Below are 15,455 nucleotides of genomic sequence, written 5' to 3'. Positions count from 1 at the left end.
GTCAACCAAGTCAGCGAGCTTGATCACCCGATCCCGTTAGTCGCCTCTTACGACAAGCATAATCGCCTTCTGTGGCAAGCATGGGTTGCTGAAGACCTGTTCTACCCCGGATCTTCACGGGCCTTAACATCGGTACAATATGGGTGAAGCCCATTTCTGGTGCCCCCTGCCATGATATTGCTCGAATACTGTTAAAAGCGGCGTGAAACTAAACTTACCCGCTCCCTCAAACAAAGTCATTCTTATTCAAATTACATTGTATATCGAACTACGATAACAATCAACTCAATCAATTAATCTGACCGATCACAAGTTCACCAGATCCTTTAATTGGTTGACTCAGAGAAGAACGCCAAGCACAAGTTACTGGAAACCATTTCCAGGCTAGCGAAAGTGTACTGACAAGTATGATAGAGTGAGTTTTGTTTTACGCCGCTTTTAGCAATATTCCAGCAATATCGCGAAAGGGAACAACAGAAATGGGCTTCACACATTGTACCCATATGAGGAATAGAACCCAGGTCTTCGACGTGACGAGCGAACGCTTCAACCACAAGGCTACCCCACCTCCCCCAAAGTATGATGGAGGCGAAAAATGTTGTAACATTTGTCAAATCCAGATTTCAAGTGTATACTTTGTGTCAGGCAGTCGATCTCTTGTTGCCTCGCATCAACAACATCACCCTCGACACTATAATGCGAAACATGTTTATAATTTGCATTGCTGATGGTGGGATGTGAAGCCGATTTTACTTTCCGATACATCTTCTTTGCTTGCATGTGTCTTTGCTTTGATTGAGTATAGTTTTACACCGCTTTTAGCAATATACCAGCATTTTACGGCGGGGCAGAAATGAGATTCACCACACATTGTACCCATGTGGGAAATGACCAGCGAATGCTTTAACCACTGGGCTACCCCACCGCTCGTCTTAAGACTACTGTGGATTTTTGCGTATTGACGCGACACACCGAAATAGATCGTCCTAGTTTGTGTACCTGCATTCCTGTGTGACAGGATTAATTGCGTCAGGTCATAGAGCTGTAGGTATCTGTGTTGTGTTTTGGGAACCAACAGCTACTGTTTGGTGTTGCGAGTTGCGTCCCTTAGGCCGACCGGAAATAGATGGTCGTGGGTTCGAATCCCGGTTCTCACCGGATCAGTGGTGATGGGTTTCACCAAATCCCACGTTTTGTTTGTGTTTTGGTTAACGCCGCACTCAGCAATATTCCAGCTATATGACGACGGCCTTTAAATAATCGAGTCTTAACCAGACAATCCAGTGATCAATATCATGAGCTTCGATCTACGCAACTACATCTGTATATTTGTCGCCATTTACTTTATTACAGCATTAATTATTTGCGTACTCAAGCACACGGATTACCTAGACAAGGCAAAGTAACTCAATAGAGTTCACCCCTGCCTCTGACGGTGTCCAGGATATATACCCGGATCACCTAATTTTTTTGCCTCGCTCTCTTTAAGTGGCATTTAGAAGGTGGTATGACGAAGAGAAACACTTTTCATGGATAGGCAACTTCTGTATTTATTTATCTTCATTCGGTGTAGATCCTTATAGAACCACAAACAAGAAGGTATCACCACACCTTGTATAACGCCACCTTGTTGACATTTTATCATTACACCAAAGTCTATGTAGCAAACAACTGATTCCACGTAGTATAATGTAAGCAGCACAATACTTTAATATAACACTGACTGACTGACTGAGTTTGGTTTTACGCCGCTTTTAGCAATATTCCAGCAACATCACGGCGGGGGACACCAGAAATGGGCTTCACCCATTGTACCCATGTTGGGATTCGAACCCGGGTGTTAGGCGTGACGAGCCAACGCTTTAACCATTAGGCTACCCCACCGCCCCTTTAATATAACAAGTGACACATCCGACTTCGATAGAAATAATGCTTCAATTTTGTCGTTCATGTTTTCTTATTGAAATGGCATGAGCCATCTTACATCGGATCTGCAAACAATGATTGCATGCATACGCACGCACACGCACACGCACACCCACACGCACGTTCACTCACACACACACAAAACAACAACCAAAAAAACAAACAAAACTTTGCACAACATACATGTATATGATTTTACATATGATTATGTGCGTTGTGATAAGAGGATGTCCAGAGTTAAACCAATCTCGTAAAGGACAATGTATGAAAAGGACATTGACTGACTGACTGAGTTTGGATTTACGCCGCTTTTAGCAATATTCCAGCAACATCACGGCGGGGGACACCAGAAATGGGCTTCACACATTGTACCCATGTGGGGATTCGAACACGGGTCTTCGGCGTGACGAGCCAACGCTTTAACCATTAGGCTACCCCGCCGCCCCAAAAGGACATTGACCCCAGGCAACGTGTATGACTTAAGGGAGTAGGAAAACTTGCAATAATCATAAAATTGGACACTGTTAATTCTCAAAAGCTGTATGCGTTGGGGTATCCCATTGGTTGAAGAGTTGGCTCGTCACGCCGACGATCCAGGTTCTATTCCCCACATGGAACAATGTGCGCAGCTCCTTGTGGAGTCCCCCAACCGTGATATTTCTAGAATATTTCTAAAAGGGGCGTAAAACCATATTCACTGAATCAACGGTGTATGTTTAGCTCTTGTAACAACAAAACGCCAGGTAGGGTTCAAATTCTCTCACGAGTTATTGATAAAGAAGGCTAAACAAACCTATTCTGTATCACGGACGCTTCAATTTCCCCTTTCTCTCAATTATATGGCATGTGTGTCATCTATGATCATGGCTGCTGTACAGATAAACTGAGAGAAACAAATAAAGGGTCACAGGAAAATTCAAGCGTTCCTTTAATATTTCCAGTTTTCATCACCAGCTTTGATAGCGATGAAAACTGGAAAATAATGAAGGAAAGCTTGAATTTTCCTGTGATCCTTTATTTGTTTCTCTCGTTATATTCGACATTGTCAAAGTCGGCCAGATCTAGTGCAGAGTTAATTATCAATTTGAACAGAATTTCAGGTACATTATGAGGTGCCTGAGTACACATTTCATTATCGACTGAGTTAGTGAGTCAGTTTGGTTCATCGCAGCTTTGAAGAATGTTCCAGATATACTCATGCCATTAATGGTTGTCACCCCCTCCCCACCCCAACCCCACCTCACACCCTACCCCACACCCCCTCTCCAATTAAAAAAATTGAAGGGGGTGACAACCATTATTGGCATGAGTATATTTCACGACGTTTCGGCTTAATGTGGGAGGAGTGCAAAGAATTATTGCACGTCCCAGAAGTGTACCTCTTTGGTGAAAACCGCAAGCACGACTTTGGTACTACAACAACTAGAAACATAATCAACCGGTATTGTGGCTCGCGTTGGGGTCCCAACACTGCTCATCGAACTGCGTTCAAGTGGACCCTTATCCTGCCTGGTCATGTCCAAGATAATTTCTGTCCGCTTAGTCCATTTTGAAGGCGTGCCACAGTGTCCGTTTAGATATGCGCAGTGATTGATACATTTATGTCAAGCTACAGTTTTAGACGAAAATATCTTAGCTGTAACCCAATTTAGGATTACGGGACGTACAAGTCAATGTTGTGTGCCACAGTAAGTGATCTGTATACCATCAATATCACAGCGGCCATTAGACACAAGTCTGAGTCCTGCAAACATGTGGTTGAAAGCATGAGCGAGCTATATCATGTGGACGACAGCACATAAATTATCTTGTCGCACATATTGTTTCTGTCTGCGTATCAGTTTATGAAATCCCTTGTTTCTATATTATGTTGTTAATCCTGCAGCTTTGGCCATGTTGTAGAAGATGCTGTCGGGCTGTTGCAGCAGGGAGGAAGGTGTGTCAAACTCACACACATGGCCGTTGTCCAAGACCAGGATCCTAAAATATATATGTTACATTTCATCAATACCGGCAATTCATCTGATAATACTATATTTCTTTGTGTGCATGTTTGTGGTCACTTCTACTAAGCAATATTCCAGTTCTACGACGGCGACCTATAACTTGTCAATCTGGTGATTGCTATTAAGAGAATCAATCGACTATTGCGCATATCTTTCCTGAATATGACACTGTTATGCGGGAGTACAAAAGATCACAGGTGTGAAATACTTAAATGATGTGTAAGAAGAACACGAAAAGATACCTGTCATAGTCCATGACCGTGTTGAGTCTGTGGGCGATGGTCAGCACCGTGCAGTCATTGAACTCTGACCTGATGGTCTGCTGGATCAGGTCATCTGTTTCCATGTCAACGGCTGCAGTAGCCTCATCCAGTACTAGTATCCTGGTCTTCTTCAAGAGAGCTCTGGCCAGACACAAGAGCTGCCGCTGACCAACACTGAAATATGCCAGAATAGTATCCGACACGCTGGCTACCGACACGCTGGCATATACAGCGTAGATTGCGTGGAATTGATATTTGCAGAGATAATAAGGTAAATTACAACAAACAATGTCATCAATTAGTACCTCATTTTTCACTTTCTTCGCTACACTCGTGTTCCAGTCCATCAGGAAGTACCTCCACGAACGTCTTCAGATGAGCCTGTTCCAGTGCCCGCCAGATCTGACTGCCTGAATACTGGTTGAAGGGGTCAATACTGCCTCGCAGACTTCCGGCAAACAGTACAGGATCCTGCAAGTGACTTTCACAGCATTTCTTCATATTACTCTTTCAATATTCACAGTCGTTTGTTATTATTACAAACTATATCATTTGTAATATCAAACCCAATGACGGAGATGTCGATAACAGGTCCACATACCTGAGATGGCATGGTGAGTTTGTTCCTGAAGTCATGCAGACCTACCCGAGGGAGTATGGTGAGTTTGATCCTGAGGTCATGCAGACATACCCGAGGGAGCATGGTGAGTTTGTTCCTGAGGTCATGCAGACATACCTGAGGGAGTATGGTGAGTTTGATCCTGAGGTCATGCAGACATACCTGAGGCAGTATGGTGAGTTTGTTCCTGAGGTCATGCAGACATACCTGAGGGAGTATGGTGAGTTTGTTCCTGAGGTCATGCAGACATACCTGAGGTAGTATGGTGAGTTTGTTCCTGAGGTCATGCAGACATACCTGAGGCAGTATGGTGAGCTTGTTCCTGAGGTCATGCAGACATACCTGAGAGAGTACGGTGAGTTTGCTCCTGAGGTCATGCAGGCTTACCTGAGGCAATATGGTCAGTTTGTACTGAGGTCATACAGGCTTACCTGAGGTAGTGTGGTGAGTTTGTTCCTGAGTTCATGCAGGCTGACCTGAGGTAGAATGGTGAGTTTGCTCCTGAGGTCATGCAGCCCGAGTGTACTGACGTCAACGCCATCTATGTTGATCTCTCCTCCTGCAGCTTCTATCAGCCGGAACAGGGACCGAGTCAGAGAGGACTTCCTGAGCTCCGTCCTGAGTTTGTTCACGAGGCCCACCTGGATGGGTGAATACATGTATAGGTCATGCAGTATTGGTTCCTGACAAAAACGCCGAATTACCATCCCTCTTGCAGCTACTATCAGCAGGAACAGGGACTGAGTCAGAGAGGACTTCTCAGCCCCCGTCCTGCCTACGATGCCCACCAGGATGTAGAATACATGTATAAAGACCTGTTGGTTCCAGTACAAGTAACGGTCTTGAAAACGAGTGATTAAGTTTTGATACAATGTTTGGTTGCCTTTACATACATGTCATCCTATGAGCGAAGTCACCGTTGGAAATGCCTAGAGTATTATTTTGTAATTTTGAAATGTGGTAGTCGGAAATAGCTCAAACATAGTTCAAAGGTACTTTTACACCAAAACCAAAGTACTTTCATATATGTAATACTTTCATTAAGTACTCTAATTTTAATAGTCAAACATAGTCCCTATCGAAAATAACATATGATATGTCAGTACTTTCTTCATTTACCTTCTCTATGGAATGCACTGTAGACGTTACTCCCTTGAGAACAAGGTCTAGGCCTTCTCTATATCGCAAGGAACTTCACCGCGTCTGGCCAGTCATGAGTTGGACGTCTTTCGGGTATGTCCCATGCTGGCTGGTTTTGTATAAACCTTCGTATCAAACACTGGCATCCATGTTACAGTGAGTGAGTGAGTTTAGTTTTATGCCACACTCAGCAATATCTCAGCTATATGGCGGTGGTCTGGAAATAATCGAGTCTGGACCAGACAACCCAGTGATCAACAGCATGAGCATCGATCTGCGCAATTGGGAACTGATGACATGTGTCAACCCAGTCAGCGAGCCTAACCACCCGATCCCGTTAGTCGCCTCTTACGACAAGGGGTTACTGAAGATTCATTCTAACCGGGATCTTCACAGGTCGCATCCATGTTACAGAGTAAGGCAAGCGTATGAAGATCATATCACGTTTCAACAGGTATTCTAGTCGATTAGAATGCTAATGTATACAACAAAGGGTATCACCAACGTACATCTCCACTGACATTATTAAAATCAAAATATTTTAGATATTTAAATACTTACCTGAAAACAATATCATGACTGTGTGCATATTACCTTATGCTCTTCCGAAACACGATTGGAAAACGTGAAGCCGATATCATCCTATCTTGATTCCTATCTAGTATATGCATTGTGTCGCGCACACTGGCCAGAAGGCTGTGACCAAACCCGACACGTGACCACGTGGAATAATCACATTTCCTTTTTTCGCCAACAGGAACAGACGTAGCTGTGGAAGGAACTGTTGCCCTTTTTTCCTAATTACATTTTAGTTATACGTGATATATTACGGTATGTTCTTTGTTCGTTATCCCATTCCTACCGAGTAGTATATAATCAGAAATAAACAACCTACCGGATTTCTGTTTTCGTTTTCGAATCTCCGTTCGGTGCTAGTTTTCCTCGCCTCCTTCACTGTGAGCTTCGAGTTGGCGAGTTTCCTGTACTCGTTTGGGAGCAGGACAACTGCTACCTATGACAATTGCCACCTAGATCTTAATAACATCAATGGAGATGTACGTTTGTGATACCTTTTCTCATACACATGTGGTAAAGTAAGTTAAAAATTTAACGTCTTAGGTATTTTGTACCTCTGAATGTATTTTCGTATACTGCTTGACCCTCTCCACCATGACGATCTGTGTCTCTACTTCTGACACCAGCTGCACCATCCAGTTGAGGTTAGCGGTTATCTGAAATGATTGTACACACGGCAAGGATGCATGAGTGAGTGAATGAATTTGACCTTCAATTACCGTGACAAGTGTATTATGACCATTACAAGGGACACTGCCAGTATATGTCCCAAATATGTGTCCCTGGGTGCAAACAGAACATGGTCATCACTGAATGTACAGTGTACCCTAGTTATAATACCAAACTGGATATAATGCCATTTCCTCTGGTTTTAATGCCAATTACACTGGCTGCATGCAGAACACGTACCTTAATTGGATGACTGACATATGACTCGGATTAATTGACCAAACACGTTAATACTTTGCTGAATGGTTGAACAAATTCACCGGGATGATGAGAAGAGTGAATCGCGTGTTATTGCACCATTATATGACCATTACAAGGGACACTGCCAGTATATGTTTCAAATATGTGTCCCTGGGTGCAAACAGAACATGGTCATCATGGCCATCAGAAATGGGTTTCATACAGTGTTCCCATGTGGGGAATCGAACCCGGGTGTTCGGCGGGACGAGCCAGCGCTTTAACAAGTTGGCTATCCCACCACCCGCAAATGTGCATGAATCGGTACATACAATATGCCTTCATTGATAGGATGACAAAGGCTGCCAAAAAATAATTGCCAAAGCAGGAACCGAAACTATGCCGATCATTCCAGCGATAATGGTCAGGTGTCTGTGGCACTTGTAAGAATGTAAGAATCTTCAAATATGGAGTTCATAATAACCTGAACAAACACGGGTCACAAAGAGTGTGTAACGAACACACTTATAACGAACTTATGGATATAACGAACTGTGTCTTGTTCGCCGACCCTTAACCCAGTTGAAATGTGAAAACCGAACTGTGACTATAACGAACTAAGATCATTCTTCCCTTTGAGTTCGTTGTAACCGTTAAAACTGTACATACCTCAAAAGCATAGGAGACCGACAAGCCAACAAGTCCTCCTGACAGGGTGTCACGTGACATGACGTCAAATAGGGAGGCGGCCAGAACGATGACGTTTCCTATGACCTCCAGACGTACACCTTGCCATCTGTCAAATACACACGCTGGGCGGGTTTTAACATTTTAATACACTATTTTAGTTATCAATGATATCGCGCCATTTCAATGAGAAGTTTCCCTGCGACTGTGTCTGTATGTATTTTTATTTGTGCCTGCTAGTTTCAATAGTGAAGATACACTGATATATCATCCAGCAGTTTTAGCATGCAGAATATATTTGTTTGAATGGCGAATTCAACTGAGTACACAATAATTTGTTCATGTGCTGGAAATGCCGTCGGAATATACACCAAATACTGACTGGCGGCAATACCTCAAGGTTGTGCACACCAAACATGTAAGTATTACATTCTTTCAACAAGACATAATCAAGCAGGTGACTGTTGGGCTGAAATTGAGGGTAAAAGTCTTTAAACCGCCGCGATCTTGCTGGAATATTGCTAATAGCGGCGTAAACTGAACTCACCCACCAAAGTCTTTAAACCGGAAGTGCTTAATCATAACGTATCTAGTGAAGGAACTGGAGGCACGAGGCATTCCCTTTGTAAGTTCCACTGCTGTCGAGATATTAATTAATTACTGTTGTTACGGAAGTTGAAGGTCGGTGGACGAAGATATATATTGCATCAGGCAACATCAGGAACCAAAGATGTGGGTGTGAGTGAGCGAGTTTAGTTTGACGCCGCATTTAGCAATATTCGCCATGTATGGCGGTGGTCTGTAAATAATCGAGTCTGACCAGACAATCAAGTGATCAACAGCATGAGCATACATCTAGGCAACTGGGATACGACATTGTGTCGAAAACCAAGCTCAGGAGGCTGACCACCTGATCCCGTTAGTCGCCTCTCATGACAAGCATAGGTTATTCTAACCCGGATCTTCTCAGGTTCCAAAGATGTAAAGAGACATATATTTGTGATGTCTACTGTCATCTGATTGTGTAAAGCCAAAGTTGGAAATGACACTGTTCTGATTATGGAAGGATACCAAGATATGGGTGAACTACTGTCACTGTAATGAAGAAATTGTTCAGTCACATATTGGTATCCTTCCTGACTGCTCAACACTTCTAAATGCCTCTTTAACAAGCATTGTCACTAAGATGACATAATCCCCCGCCGCAAATTATCAAATCAAACTAAAAACGTAATGCAAGTTTAAGATGAAGTTAAATGTCAACAAACATGACCAGTCAGCCTCTCTGATATCTTCTTTAGTTGTTCAAACACACAAATATTTTCAAGACTGACTTTGACCTTGACATGAATGTCATAGAGTATGAAATATGCAAAAATGGTACTAAAGAAATTGCTTATCGAAAGGGCAGTCCTGAAAGTCTATGAAGAAAATCCAGTGAATTCAGGTTAACATGCTGAAATCTTCAAAGTGTCGCAGTGACCTTGAAAATGACGTGAAGGTCACCAAAATCGACTTGGCCCTGCGCCTTCCCTAGATAAAGCTTTGGTGTTGAATGAAGCAAAACCTGAGTGAGCGGTTCTTAAGATTGCTTAACATGCAGGTTAACATACTGAAATCTTCAAAGTGTCGCTGTGACCTTGAAAATTAAGTGAAGGTCACCAAAATCGAACTGGGCCTTGCGCCTTATCTAGATAACGTTTGGTGTTGAATATGAAGAAAACCTAGTGAGCGGTTCTTGAGATATCTCGCTGACAAGAGTAAAACGTTAATGTCAAGGTCACCAAACCTGACTGGGACCTTTCTTATACTGTGATGAACCTGGGTACCAAATATGAAAAGAATCTAGTTAATGGTTCTTAAGATATTCTCATTCGTACGTACGCACGGACGGTCGGACGGACGGAACCTAATACTTTACTGTTTTCATAGAGAGGGTTTAGGGGTATTCAGGAGACTATGGGTATATGTAAACATCAATTTTTGCTTTTAAACACCTTTCGCCACGATCATCATGACATCGATCAAAAATTACCAGAGAGCACAAAAAAGAGTAAAAGCTAAACTTCTGCATTGCATCTACCTCGGTCCTCAGATTCCTGATGAACCCTCGACTGGGCTTAGCAGAAACGATCTGATAACACTGGCTCCCTCAAGGTCTCCCCAAAAAGGCTGTTATATCGGAGAGCGATGTTTCTTCGCCTCCAACTTCAGTTGGCGAGAGGTTGTCGCGTAAACGTTGCGAAATAAAAGCAAAGGGCTTCCCACATGACGTCGCTATACTTGCCAAACATAACACTTCAATTATGATCCTTAGATTTAAGGACAACAAGACCACGAATCAAAGGTAACTTTTATCAGTAATCAGCCCACATTTGTCGGAGTCTATAAACAGATTCTCCTTGTTAAGTGCTATGTCTTGTCAAAATTGAATTCCATGACATAAGAGCGCTGAAATTATATAGTTACCGCCTCTAGAATAATGATTTGCAAAGAACTAGGAAAATGTATAGAACTGTGCAGCATCACAAAGAGTTTGTAGCTTGTATAACTCACGATATAGCTGAAATATTGACGATGTGACTATAAATCCCACGCACTCCCATGTAGCCTATATGTCATTCGTGATGTCAGTTAAGAGCAGATAATGCTTATATTTTAGTACAATTTTCGTGGCCACAGAAAGCAATGCTGCTGCGTAGGTCAGTTACTCAGAACGGACCGTCACTAAAGGTTGAGTGATGAATAGGATTCTTTCTGGCTGACTATGAATGAGTTTGGGACTCACTCTCTTCCCGGGATCGACTATCTATCGGGCAAATGGTAGTTGATGATGACCAACTTCCGGTTGAGCAGGGCTTACCCCCTGTGAAGACGTAGTCTTGGGTAACGGATTTGCCAATGCAACGTTTCCTTTCTAATTTTACTATTTGAAGGTTTTGATGTTCATGTTAATGCTCACCTGAACAAGAAAGTATAGTACGACTAAGGGAACGACGACGACGACGACGAGAAATATAGGGGTGGTGTAAGAAATAATGATGCTGCTGCTGAAGACTTGGAACGTGGTGTTGAAGGCATACTCCACCGTGATCGGCATCCTGATGTCGATGGTGCCCATATCCTGGGAGTACCGATTGACAATCCTGCCCTTAGGTGTGGTGTCAAAGAAGGACATCGGTGCCCTCAGAACATTCTTCAGCATGTTCGAGTGGAGTGTACCAGATGCCTTTACCGTCCTTAGATTCCACAGAAAGAAAAACACCATGATGAACGTAGCTGGAAAATGAAATGCATGTCTTTAGTAACAACACACATATTCATGGGTTGACCCTGTAATTGTATCGAAAAATGGACATTTCCCAGAAAATGTTTGAATACAATGATTATTCTCACCCTCAGAGCAAAAAGGATGCAAAATGGGGTTTTTCAAAATATGTATGAAATACGCCGTGCATCTTTGCAATTTATTAACATAAAGTTATGAACGTAAATTCATAGCTTGATATTAAGAAATAAACTCTGTCAAAAAAGAAACGCAACCCCTGTCCTCAGATATGAAAAATTCGTTTGAATGAAGTTATTGCTAACAAAACTAAATTTTATTCCTGAATGTATTGAAATTATACACGTAATTAATGAAGATTACAACAAACAATGTCATCAATTGGTACCTCATTTTTCACTTTCTTCGCTTCACTCGTGTTCCAGTCCATCCAGGAAGTACCTCCACGAACGTCTTCAGATGAGCCTGTTCAAGTGCCGCCAGATCTGACTGCCTGAATACTGGTTGAAGGGTCAGCACTGCCTCATGAACTTCCGGCAAGCAGTACAGGATCCTGCAAGTGACTTTCACAGCATTTCTTCATATTACTCTTTCAATATTCACAGTCGTTTGTTATTATTACAAACTATATCATTTGTAATATCAAACCCAATGACGGAGATGTCGATAACAGGTCCACATACCTGAGATAGCATGGTGAGTTTGTTCCTGAAGTCATGCAGACCTACCCGAGGGAGTATGGTGAGTTTGATCCTGAGGTCATGCAGACATACCCGAGGGAGCATGGTGGGTTTTGTTCCTGAGGTCATGCAGACATACCTGAGGGGAGTATGGTGAGTTTGATCCTGAGGGTCATGCAGACATACCTGAGGCAGTATGGTGAGTTTGTTCCTGAGGTCATGCAGACATACCTGAGGGAGTATGGTGAGTTTGTTCCTGAGGTCATGCAGACATACCTGAGGTAGTATGGTGAGTTTGTTCCTGAGGTCATGCAGACATACCTGAGTAGGCCTGAGGTCATGTATGGTGAGCTTGTTCCTGAGGTCATGCAGACATACCTGAGGTACTATGGTGGAGTTTGCTCCTGAGGTCATGCAGGCTTACCTGAGGAGTAGTACGGTGAGAGCAATATGGTCCAGTTTGTACATGTTCCTGAGTCATACAGGCTTACCTGAGGAGGTAGTATGGTGAGTTTGTTCCTGAGATGTGGAAACACCTGAGGTAGTGTGGTGAGTTTGTTCCTGAGTTCATGTAGGGCTGACCTGAGGGTAGAAAATGGTGAGTTTGCTCCTGAGGTCTATGCAGCCAGGGGAGTGTACTGACATCGAGCAGCGCCATCTATGTTGATCTCTCCTCCTGCAGCTTCTATCAGCCCGGAACGGGGACCGAGGTCAGAGAGGACTTCCCAAGCTCCCGTCCTGCCCACGATGCCCCACCTGGATGCTTAGAGATACATGTATACAGAAGTATTGGTTCCTGACAAAGAATAAAGGAATTGCCATCCCTCTCTTGCAGCTTCACTATCAGCAGGAACATAGGGACTGGAGTCAGAGAAGGGGGACTTCTCAGCCCCCATCCTGCCTACGATGCCACCAGGATGTTAGAATACGTAATATAAGAGACCTGTTGGTTCCAGTACAAGTAACGGTCTTGAAAACTTAGTGATTAAGTTTTGATACAATGTTTGGTTTGCCTTTACATACATGTCATCCTGCTAGGCGAAGTCACCGTTGGAAATGCCTAGAGTATTATTTTGTAATTTTGAAATGTGTGGTGTTAGTCAGTAAAAAGCTCAACCTTAGTTCAAGGTACTTTTACACCCAAAACCAAAGTACTCGCATATATGTAATGCTTTCATTAAGTACTCTGTTTTTAATAGTCAAACATAGTCCTATCTGAAAATAGCATAATTATATGTCAGTACTTTCTTCATTTACCTTCTCTATGGAATGCACTTGTAGACGTTACTCGCTTGAGAACAAAGGTCTAGGCCTTCTCTCTATATCGCAAAGGAACTTCACCGCGTCTGGCCAGTCATGAGTTGGACGTCTTTCAGGTATGTCCCATGCTGGCTGGTTTTGTATAAACCTTCAGTATGTCAAACACTGGCATCCATGTTGCAAGTGAGTGAGTGAGTTTGGTTTTATACCACACTCAGCAATATCTCGAAACTATATGGCGGTGGTCTGGAAATAATCGAGTCTGGACCGGAACAACCCAGTAGTCAACAGCATGAGCATCGATCTGCGCAATTGGGGAACTGATGACGTAATGTCCAGCCAGTCAACGAGCTCTAACCACCCGATCCCGTTAGTCGCCTCTTGCAGCCAGAGGTTACTGAAGATTCATTCTAACCAAGGATCTTCACAGGTCACATCCATGTTACAGAGTAAAGACAAGCTGATGAAGATCATATCACGTTTCAACAGGTATTCTAGTCGATTAGAATGCTAATGTATACAACAAAAGGGTATCACCAACGTACATCTCCACACGACGGTATTACAAATCAAAATATTTTAGATATTTAAATACTTACCTGAAAACAATATCATGACTGTATACATGTTACCTTATGCTCTTCGAAACACGATTGGAAAACGTGAAGCCGATATCATCCTATCTTGGATTCCTATCTAGTATGTATGCATTGTGTCGCGCACACTTTGGCCAGAAGGTAATGACCAGAGCCCGACACGTGTATTACGACTGGAATAATCACATTGCTTTTTTCGCCAGCAGGAACAGACATGCTTAGCTGTGGAAGGAACTGTTGCCCTTTTTTCCTAATTACATTTTAGTTATACGTGATATATTACGGTATGTTCTTTGTTCGTTATCCCATTCCTACCGAGTAGTATATAATCAGAAATAAACAACCTACCGGATTTCTGTTTTCGTTTTCGAATCTCCGTTCGGTGCTAGTTTTCCTCGCCTCCTTCACTGTGAGCTTCGAGTTGGCGAGTTTCCTGTACTCGTTTGGGAGCAGGACAACTGCTACCTATGACAATTGCCACCTAGATCTTAATAACATCAATGGAGATGTACGTTTGTGATACCTTTTCTCATACACATGTGGTAAAGTAAGTTAAAAATTTAACGTCTTAGGTATTTTGTACCTCTGAATGTATTTTCGTATACTGCTTGACCCTCTCCACCATGACGATCTGTGTCTCTACTTCTGACACCAGCTGCACCATCCAGTTGAGGTTAGCGGTTATCTGAAATGATTGTACACACGGCAAGGATGCATGAGTGAGTGAATGAATTTGACCTTCAATTACCGTGACAAGTGTATTATTATGACCATTACAAGGGACACCGCCAGTATATGTCCCAAATATGTGTCCCTGGGTGCAAACAGAACATGGTTAAATACTGAATGTACAGTGTACCCTAGTTATAATACCAAACTGGATATAATGCCATTTCCTCTGGTTTTAATGCCAATTACACTGGCTGCATGCAGAACACGTACCTTAATTGGATGACTGACATATGACTCGGATTAATTGACCAAACACGTTAATACTTTGCTGAATGGTTGAACAAATTCACCGGGATGATGAGAAGAGTGAATCGCGTGTTATTGCACCATTATATGACCATTACAAGGGACACTGCCAGTATATGTTTCAAATATGTGTCCCTGGGTGCAAACAGAACATGGTCATCATGGCCATCAGAAATGGGTTTCATACAGTGTTCCCATGTGGGGAATCGAACCCGGGTGTTCGGCGGGACGAGCCAGCGCTTTAACAAGTTGGCTATCCCACCACCCGCAAATGTGCATGAATCGAGGGTACATACAATTATACCTTCATTGATAGGATGACAAAGGCTGCCAAAAAAATAGTGCCAAAGCAGGAACCGAAACTATGCCGATCATTCCAGCGATAATGGTCCAGGTGTCTGTGGCACTTGTAAGAATGTAAGAATCTTCAAATATGGAGTTCATAATAACCTGAACAAACACGGGTCACAAAGGAGTGTAACTAGAACACACTTATAACGAACTTATGGATATAACGAACTGTGTCTTTGTT

The 15,455-nt window shown here is 42.8% G+C and overlaps 1 protein-coding gene across 1 annotated transcript; it reads right to left on the bottom strand.

Moving 5' to 3' along the window:
- Positions 1 to 3,791: 3,791 nt before the first annotated feature.
- Positions 3,792 to 12,985, bottom strand: LOC124285263 (multidrug resistance-associated protein 1-like). The gene is given in 12 exon segments (XM_046721460.1): positions 3,792 to 3,906; positions 4,175 to 4,376; positions 4,507 to 4,666; positions 5,291 to 5,455; positions 5,934 to 6,003; positions 6,005 to 6,063; positions 7,085 to 7,186; positions 8,106 to 8,232; positions 11,207 to 11,402; positions 12,229 to 12,320; positions 12,581 to 12,671; positions 12,931 to 12,985. Coding segments are annotated over 12 exon segments (1,434 nt in total).
- Between the last annotated feature and the right edge of the window lie 2,470 nt (positions 12,986 to 15,455).

This window comes from Haliotis rubra, unplaced genomic scaffold, assembly GCF_003918875.1.
Source record: "Haliotis rubra isolate DU_JTF1 unplaced genomic scaffold, ASM391887v1 Scf357, whole genome shotgun sequence".
NCBI lineage: Eukaryota > Metazoa > Mollusca > Gastropoda > Lepetellida > Haliotidae > Haliotis > Haliotis rubra.
Note: the sequence above shows the minus strand (reverse complement) of the source record. Positions and strands in the feature narration are given on the sequence as shown.